This window comes from Vanacampus margaritifer, chromosome 1, assembly GCF_051991255.1.
Source record: "Vanacampus margaritifer isolate UIUO_Vmar chromosome 1, RoL_Vmar_1.0, whole genome shotgun sequence".
Classification (NCBI taxonomy): domain Eukaryota; kingdom Metazoa; phylum Chordata; class Actinopteri; order Syngnathiformes; family Syngnathidae; genus Vanacampus; species Vanacampus margaritifer.
In genome coordinates, this window is record NC_135432.1 from 18,743,220 (window position 1) to 18,752,979 (window position 9,760).

Genomic DNA, 9,760 nt, shown 5'->3' on the forward strand with positions numbered 1-9,760 from the left:
AAAGTAATTTGGGAAAAATAGCATATCAAGTTGGAACCAAGAGAAATAATTCATTTTGATTAAATTTGGCACAGAGATCATTTAGACCACAAGTAGGTTAACGTTCTCAAGGGCCACATTTGATTTTTAAAGTGGTCATGCATGCTGTAATCATAACGTCTCTCTCTGATCCACCATAGAAAAAAGACTAAATCTCTCGTTCATCTATAACCGCTTCAAACAACAAAGCATATGTAAAAAACATTTGTTGGTTTGTTGATTTTATTATTATTATTAATGTTTTATAGTATGTGTTCTGTTCTGCAAGTGCTTTGTTACAACTGTGGCTGAAAGTGCTATATAAACAAAGATTAGTTGAGAATTGACAAATTATACTAGACAAATTGTTAGGTGGGGGGGGTTATATCAAGAAGTACATTTTTAATGAATCAACTTTAGGGGGAAACAAATACATTGTCACAAAAATGTAATTGGCGGTGACAAAATGAAAAACGGGCAGTCTTTGTGTGGCCCGCGGACCATTGTTTACTAAACACTGATTCAGCTAGGTCTCCATATCAGAAGGTGGCGCTATTGCGCACAAGTTGTTTGCTAACCTTCAACAAAAGTATAGATTTAGAAGGAAAACTCAACAGGGAACCAGAAATCTGTGGCAAGCCAAAGACCGATGCAAAAGAAGACAATGAAGACTTGATTATTTTTGTCCAATTTGTCGGTAAATACCGATTACAGATCCAATGGCTGAACATCGATGGACGAAGAAACGCGAAGGCCGAGTTTACGAATTAATGTTGCCTGCCTGTAACTGTTAGCCTGTTCCTGGCGTTAGCATGGCTCCCTCGAGCCTCTGTTTATCCTTCACAGCACGAGTGTAGTTCTGCACGTTTATTTGAAAGAGTCATGTATTCCGCACTTCGGAGAGACAATGTGGCTCAAAGGTAAAGTAACCAACTTGAATGATACGAAAAGACCGCGGTGGTGGTTGACATGTAATATTCTGCCTTTCATTTCTCCTTTAACTTTCTTTGATTTTTGGGGAAACTGACAAAAGACGTCAGAGATACCAAAATCGCAAATATTGCATTATATTTAGCCCTGTATATTTTTTGCTTAATACTCTTCAGCCTCATAGTAGACGCCCAAAAAAAGGCTTTAATTTAGGCAGTGGATATTTTGCCGTGAACGGCAACTCATGCTTACGCTATTTTGCCGTGACCGGCAACTCATGCTAACGCTATTTTGCCGTTAACGGCTCTGATTGGTCTTTCGCCGGAGTCATGCACTAGTCGATAGGCTGCTATTGTCATTACCGGCCTAACTATTACCGTCAGCATATCTGTAATATCGGCATTACCGGCCTAACCCTCAATATGTTATTGGCATTACCAACCTAATCCATACATTCAGGCATATCGGCTGTTGTGAAAAAATGTGGTTTAAAAAACAAACAAAAAAAGTACTAATTGGGACTTGAACTTGTGACCTCGCGTTTATGGCATGATCGCTTACAGTCTTACCAATGCCACAAAGTAGTACGCATTCACTGGTGCAGAATTTGTAGTTTTTGTGTTGTGGCTAGTTGACGGTCATGGCACAATATCCACTTAATTTAATTGACCTGTCATGTTTCAACAAAATGTCAGGTTTTATAAACCTTCATTGTCACTAAAAGCAATTCATTTCTTAAGAAGAATGACCTTTCTTACATGTCCTCATGAGTTGGTGGTTCTTAACTGATACATTGTTTCTTTGCCCATTTTATCTTGTCAGAGGGACTGGGATTTTCTACCAGGCCTTGCCTGGCATTGCAGCTGATGGAAGAAATATCATGACACTGATTCCTGTTCAGAAGATCAATGGCAAATATGTCCAAAGTCAAGTCACCAAACCTAAGACACAGAAAGCTATCCCACCAAATGTTGTGTCGGCACCGGTTCCAGTTCGAATAAAGCCAGCCGTGACGCCAATAACCACAAAACAAATTGCTGGCAATCAGGTTTCTGTTGTGAATGCCTTGCCTTGTCAACATGGTGTAGCGGGTCAAGGACTGCAGCAAGATATTTCATTAAATACATATCCACTTCAGACTGTAGAATCACAAGTATTCCTCAGAGCCACCGAAATTCAGGCGAAAACAGTTTCAGCTACTCATGTTTGCTCAGGTATTAAGAAACCGCTTTTGATATCATCAACCAACTCCTTGTCAAGTTCGCACTCGACCGGTATCAAGAAACCGCTTTTGATATCATCAACCAACTCCTTGTCAAGTTCGCACTCGACCGGTATCAAGAAACCGCTTTTGATATCATCAACCAACAATTTGTCAAGTTTGCCCCTGGCCGGTATCGAGAGACCGCTTTTGATATCAACAACCAACTCCTTGTCAAGTTCGCACTCGACCAGTATCAAGAAATCACTTTTGATATCATCAACCAACCCCTTGTCAAGTTCGCACTCTACCATCAAGAAACCGCTTTTGATATCATCAACCAACTCCTTGTCAAGTTCGCACTCGACCGGTATCAATAAACCGCTTTTGTTATCATCCACCAACTCCTTTTCAAGTTCAAACTCGACAAGTGTCGAGAAAGCGCTTATATCGTCCACTGTATCATCCAAGTCAACTGTCAGTCGAAACAATGAATCTTCATACGTTTCAGAACTTGAGAATTTGTGTTCAACGTCACATACGACTTCACCTTCTCTGGGACCTCCCAAGTCACGCTTGAAATTAATTCCCAAGGTTTCACAGAGGCCCAACAGCCCAATGAAGTGGGTGATTGAAGAAGTCGGCTCTAATGAGTCTGCTGTTGACCTTCCACGTTCTCCTTCTGTTCCATCAAAGACTTTTCAAACGTTGGACAGTGGCAACAAATTTGGAGTGCTTGAAAAGGCGACACCTGTTTCTCTGTCAGGCTTGACTACAAGTGAACCGCATCATCAGCCAGCCTTGGTCATGTGCGATGGCAGGGTGTTTTTCTCAGCCAAAAAGGACGCCCTTTCATCGTCAGTGGGGATCAATGAAAAAAGTTGCCATCTTAAAAACTCTACTGTACCATCATCCTCATCGTCACTCTTGCAACACGCCAGGATTATGGCTCCAATGGAGCCAAGCGAAGTGATTGACCTTTGCAGTGACGAGAATCCAGATGACTTGTGTCAAACGCAGCAGACAGACCCTCCTTTGGATGAAGATAATGTCATATTTGTGTCATATATTCCACCCAAAGCTAAAAATGCGCCGACGCAAAGTGTGGTAGAAAAAACACCGGAGACTGAAACAAACATAACAAGCGCAAGGACCTTGGACCATGTGACTGAACGTGAGACAACCCCCCCCAATTGCTCGGATACCGCCCATGATCAACGGACATGTTCTGCCTTGGATGGACGCTCTATTGATAGAAGCCAGAATCCCGATGACAGCGTAACGGTAAGAACAGTTGCTACTGATGACAGGGACTCGGTCATGAGCAGTCAAGATACTATCCATAAACGACAATTGGACAGTTTAGAGGTTTCCCCAGGAATGGAGAGTTTGTCACATTCCAATACTTCAGGCCTCACCTGTGGAAAATCCCCAGACAAAGAACAGGTGAGAAAACGACTATTGAGGTCAAATTTTGAACCACACTCAACTGTTTTTTAACTTATCTTAAGTTTTTTTGGGCCATATTGGTAATTGAATCAGTATTTGTAATACATGTATCCTTTTTTATTTTTTATTTTTTCACCGCTAATGATTGCTCATCTCTTAAAGGGATACTTAACTCGAGTCATTTTCAACAGTAGGAAGATCATATTTTGTCTATAATTCATGTGATAGCTTAATTACTTTTCATGAACATATAATACCTTTTAAAAACTAGTTTTGCCACTTGCCGTCGACTGAAAATGACATAACCCGTGCTCAGGAACAGGTGATGACCAATCATGGCTCAGTTTGCTGACCAAGCCCGGAAAACAGGTGAGCCATGATTGATTGGTCATTACCTATTTCCTCAGCACAGGTGATGTCATCTTAAGTCGACAGCAAGTGGAAAGATGTGTTTTTAACGGTATTAATTATACATGAAAAATAATGAATTTATTCTGGGCAAAGTATTAACTTTTTACTGCTGAAAATGTCTTAATGAGTCAAGTATACCTGTAAAGTGCTTAGCAGTCACATCATTAGTCCGCTTGAGTTTGACACTATTTACTGGAATAGTTGGGTCTCAAACTCCAGTCCTCAAAGACCGCAGTCCTGCATGTTTTAGAGGTGCCGCTCCTCAAACACGCCTAATTCATCACCAAGCTCTGCAGAAATCTGATAATGATCCTGATTATTTGATTCAGCCGTGTTGGAGGAGGGAAACCTCTAAACATGCAGGACCAATGCTACACGACATCAAAAACTGTGCAACTTTCACAACATGGATGACTTGGTTGAAGTCAACCAAAGAGTAAAAATGGATTATCTTCTGTCTTTTCTATTGATCGTGATCATATGAGTCAGTTATTCTTGATTGAATATGCAAGGTGGTGTTTTATAATTTTAATTTGTTTGTTTGTTTTACTTCCAGATTTCCTCAAATGCTCCACCAGCTTGCAAATTATCTGACCACTTTCTAAGGCAACATTTTGGGGTTACAGCTGATGTGAGAATTTGCCTGCAGAGAATGAATCCAGGATGTCCTGTGCTTGGACTGAACAAGCCTGCACAGAAGGGACCCACAAAGAACATTGAGGAAAGCACAAGCCTATTGAAAGAGCGCGAACTTTTCATGCAGTACAGTTACATTCCACAAGATCCTGACCGTAGTAGTTGTCCAGTTGATATCAAAAGAACAAAGCTATCAGATGAACAGAATTCAGCAGAAGAAGTTGTTGCTTCAAGTACCCACGCAGGTATTGACTCAGTCAAGTGTTCTCTTTTGAAACGGAAAACAAAATGTCCTTCTGGCAGAAGTTCTCCTAAGACAATATTCTGTGATCTGGACACAGAGCAAATGGTGGGCTATGTGGAGCCAATAGATGACGATATACTCTTCTCAGATGAAAATGACACTCCTAACTCCCAGGACTCAGCCGCCCAGAGCCTGAATAGTGCTCGTTCAAATACAAGTAGAATGGGAAGGGCGAGGAAGCGCACCATGTGTCCTTGTTGTGTCCCTGGTACCTCGGGGCTGGCCCTGACGACCAGAACCAGGGTAGAATTCTCACAGAGGATAACATGGACACGAGATCACGCAAGTAAAAGGAGTGCACGTATGCAAAAGCTCAAATAAAATACAGTGGTGCCTCGAAGTTTGAACATAATTCGTTCCTGCGAATTGTTCAAACTCCAAAAAAAAACATTTCCCATAGGAAATAATGTAAATGCAATTAATCCGTTCCCAAGCTCCAAAAACAGAAAATTCCCATTTTAATTTGTGTTTGTTTTCTACATTTACAGTACAGTATTTAAACCATAAAAAAATACTATACCTTTTTTGTTGTGGTGTGATGGCATCAGTGGATGATAAATGCTATGTTAATGCTTGCTTTACTTCAGTGCTACGTTTGTGTATTTTACATTGGGCTTATTGTTAGACTACTAAGCGGTCCTTGCGTACATTGTTTAACGTTAGGCACGTTGTTGAACAGCTAAGGGGGGTCCTCGTGCCAGTATTTACAAAAGTAGTCACGGTAGTTACAACTGCGCGATAATCTCCTTCCTAATTCCACTGTGGTTCGTAGCACTGTATGTTTTTCTTTGCTGCCACTGGCACTGTTGTCTTTCTTTGGGCCCATGGCGAAGAAAATTGTCGCGGAAAAATCTAAATGCACTCGCGAGTATGGACTCCATACTCGCGAGCGCATTTGGTATGTATTCAATGGTTGTGACTAGTGATGGGCAGATGAGGCCTCATGGGGTGTGTGGCACTATCCCTAAACTGTGTTGACACTTTGTTGACACAGTGTTAGTGTATCACTTAATAGCGACATCTGCTGGATTTAAAAAAGCATTGCAGGCAACTTCAATAAAGACTGTGGAGACAGACGTGGTTAATTTACACATTTTTATTAAGAAACATCAGCTTCTTTAGCATGTTTGGCCCGAGGCGATTTCATCTCTGGGACAATTTCTCCTTCTTTGGAGAAAACCCTTTCACACGGTACCGACGATGACGGAGTACATAAACATTTCATCGCAAGTTTGTAAAAATTCGGGTAATTCAGTCTTTGAGTTTGCCAGTACTGCAACGGATCCTGTGTTCGTTGTGTGTTGTTCTCTGAAAGATAACGCTGCACTTCAATGATGGCATCAGTGGTGACGTTTGTATTTGCTCGGTTTTCCAAAACCTCAGCATCCAGCTGCTGCCACTGGTCGTCATCTAAGAACAAAAATACAATACATCTGCGTTAGTAATTAATTCCAAATCATACGATATGACTTGCAAAAACATGACAACACAAATAAACAGAATTAACAATTCTATGACATGCCTGGCCTGGGTGCAGGTGGTACATGTTGTGTAGAAGGTCCAGGCTGTGATTCTTCTGGGGGGGTTTGGCTGTGCTCAGGGCTCCTCATTTCCGCAGCACACTCTGCTTTTAAGCGTTTCACTGCTTCATTGGCTCTTGATGAACTCAGAAAGCCAATTGTCTTGTACCCGGGGTCCAGCAGTGTTGCAAGTGTCATCACACTGAGAGACTCCAGGTTGCACAAATGATCCACAACTCTGCTATTTAGGTTCTCCACAAGTCGAATCGCTGTGTCTGTCGTCACATTTAAGGCATTCGCGCTGCAGTGAGCAGTGCAGCATTTTCAGCATCGGAATGACCTTTGATCCGTAGACTCTTTTTTTTCTTCTGACAGCTCCACTGTCGCATGATTGAAGGGAGCAAGCACACGGATTGTTTCCTCTATGATATTGAAGTCCTCTGCAGTCAATGGCGCAGTATCATTTCTTACAGAGGCCAGAGCTACCAGCACTGGCTCCTTTTGCTCTGTAAGTCGTTCCAACATGTGATGTGTGCTGTTCCATCTAGTTGGTACCTCATTTATTAATTTCAGCACTGGTCTTGCCATCTGTTGCTGAACTTGAGCTAGCTTTTCTTTAGCTGTGGTGCTCGTTCTGAAGAATGTTACAATTTGCCTTGCTTTATTGCGGATATCTGAGAGTGTTTCTATTTGGTCACATGACTTTCTCACTGTTAGGTTAAGTGAATGTGCAATGCAAATAGAATGCCTCATTTGCAGCTTTCCGGCACATGCAATCATATTTGCAGCAGCATCAGTGACCAGACATCTAACTTTTCCCGCTATAGCCCACTCCTCCATTAGGTTTTTTTTCACCTGAGCCATATTTCCAGCAGTATGGTGCTGAGGAAAGTGCTGGACTCCCAAAACTGAAGGACGCAGTACATGGTTCTCAGTGTCAATGTAGTGACAAGTTACAGCCAGGTATGCCTCCATGTTAATGGATGTCCACATATCAGCTGTCAAACTCACTGCAACGGCACTCTGCAGTTCTTCTTTGACCTTCTCCTTTTGCTCCTCATATTTGTGGCTAACCATGTTCTTGATAGCCTAATATTGAAAACACAAGTAGAGTAGATGAATGAATGAAAGTACATAAAATATGTTGAATCACTTAGCGAACATGTATAACATCCATTTATTCTTTCCTTTCACATACCTTTCTGGTTGGCAGAACATATGAGGGCTCAAGCAGCTGGAGCAGGTCTCGGAACCCCTCGTCTTCCACAATGCTGAGCGGCTGACAGTCTTTAATGATCATGCTCACTATCGCCTGATCCCCCGCTTGCTTTCTGGAAGCACCAGAGTTCATCACAGGAGAATTGACTGGTGTTTCCGTTTCGTCCTTCTCATGCCGTGCACGTTAATGCCTCAGCATTGAAGACGTGCTCCTGTTAATGTAAGACAGCTCCTGGGAGCAGATCCTACATTTCACCTAAAATACAAATAAATGTTAATGAAATAATTTAAATGTCCTTCAGACAGAAATTGGAATACAGATCATTTGAATGAAAACGGATCAAAAGTAGAAACAGGAACAGTAAAGTCACTCACCTTATCCTCCGTAATAAGATCAAAATGATCCCATAGGGGAGAAAACTTTCGCTTTCTCGGTTGATCCATGTTCTCAGTAGATGATGCCATATCAAAAAACAACGAAACACAAACCACAACGCAAAGCTCAAACCAAAGTATTCTCTCCATACAACAAACCCCACAAACGACTTGACACATTTGCTTGTTTATAAACACAATTTGGCGCTTTGCAGCCAAGCGATACAGGAACTGTATCGGTCACGTGATTTTTCTTAAAGGGATACGCGCGCCGACACGGGGTTTCCCCTCTGTGTGCGCGATACACGCGCCGGCGCTTCCGTGTCATTTGACCCATCACTAGTATGGAGCACCTCCGGGAGTATTCACGATCTGACTGGAAATGAGCAGTGTACCGTGAGCATTCGGCATCGCTCGGCTTCACTCGGCTACCCGTTTTCAAGGTACGTTCGGCTTAGCTGGCTTTGCTTAGGTGTTCGAACTCCAAAAATGAGTTCAAACTCAAAGGCATTTTTTACTCCGATTTTTTGAAGTCCGATTTGTACGAGTTCCGAGACGTTCGAACTCCGAGGTTCCACTGTAATTTTACCACTTTAGCGGGAACAACATGACCAAGCAACCAATATGTGTATAACCTAAGAACAAAACATTTGAATTTGTGAATGCATCCCTTTTGCTATGGCATTTGATTTTTTTTTTAAGTCTTATTTACATAAGCACACCCAAGAATGTCCTTTGATGTTGATTCAAAATGCAGCAACAATTGCACTGAAGGTAGTGCTAAATTTAGCAAGAAAGTTACCAAAACTGACCTAGTAATAGTTGTCCAATCAGTGGACCATATTAAAAATATGATTTCACTTTTTGTCTTTTAATATACGGATTTGATACCTTCTATCAAAGCCCTTAAACCTGCCTACCTTTTTCCCATCAGTTTCAGTTGGACATTGTTATGCAGAGGCTGAAAATTGTTGAAAGTTGTTGTTTTTGCACCATGTTCTATTTTTCTATCATGCTCATGTTTATAAAATGTATTTTTGGAAACTTACTTTTGATCTCATCTTCAGTTTGATGATATCATTTTCGTTCAGCAATTTTATTAAGATTAAAATAAGAAAGTCATGTTTGCTTGTTTATATTTTTGAAGACATGTTTGAACACTGTTTCGCTTTTGTTTAGCATTAACATCCATTGGCTTGGATTCTTTAAATTTGTCGGCTTACTTTCAAGAACATTTGAATGAAACACTATTTTCAAATATAATGACTGCTGTCTTTTTTATGCATTGAGGAAAAATTGACGCAATAGGTCATTTAAATGCCTTTTTATCACTTCTAACAGCTATTTGTTCGTGATTAGTTTTGCATAGACAATTATTACGTGCTGTATAGCGTACTTGCAAACGTTAAAAGCAATTGACACCCATTTAAAAAAAATAATAATAAAGGTTCACTGATAAAATAGTATTTGTTAGCCAACTGCTCAGATACAACTTGTTTGACTCGAAGATTGAGAGGTCAAGATGAAACGATTACACTACTACCAGCCTTTTCGATGAATGGTCTAACTGACGTGAGGTTTTGACCTTACAAATGGCAAATAATGAACTTTAGTGCACACTCCGTTTTGTCATACATAAATGTTTTTTGATTGTTTTATAGCAGGGGTGTCCAAACTTACTTTGAGGGCCACATACAA

General features: G+C 41.0%; 1 protein-coding gene across 2 annotated transcripts; it reads left to right on the top strand.

Annotated features, from left to right (window-relative positions):
* Nucleotides 1-614: 614 nt before the first annotated feature.
* lrif1 (ligand dependent nuclear receptor interacting factor 1) lies at nt 615-9,325 on the top strand. Of its 2 annotated transcripts, none has more exons than XM_077584085.1 (3): nt 615-938; nt 1,771-3,595; nt 4,566-9,325. In XM_077584085.1, exons 1-3 carry the CDS (start codon nt 901-903, stop codon nt 5,268-5,270), a joined length of 2,568 nt encoding a protein of 855 aa, XP_077440211.1. In that variant the 5' UTR covers nt 615-900; the 3' UTR covers nt 5,271-9,325. The 2 variants fall into 2 exon arrangements, with proteins under 2 accessions (XP_077440211.1, XP_077440221.1); XM_077584095.1 differs by having other exon boundaries at nt 1,771-3,433.
* The last annotated feature ends 435 nt before the right edge of the window (nt 9,326-9,760 follow it).

Coding starts and splice junctions, on each gene's coding strand:
- lrif1 (XM_077584085.1), top strand. CDS start 901: ATGTATTCCGCACTTCGGAGAGACAATGTGGCTCAAAG. Junction 939..1,770: donor AGAGACAATGTGGCTCAAAG/GTAAAGTAACCA, acceptor TTATCTTGTCAG/AGGGACTGGGATTTTCTACC. Junction 3,596..4,565: donor AATCCCCAGACAAAGAACAG/GTGAGAAAACGA, acceptor TTTTACTTCCAG/ATTTCCTCAAATGCTCCACC.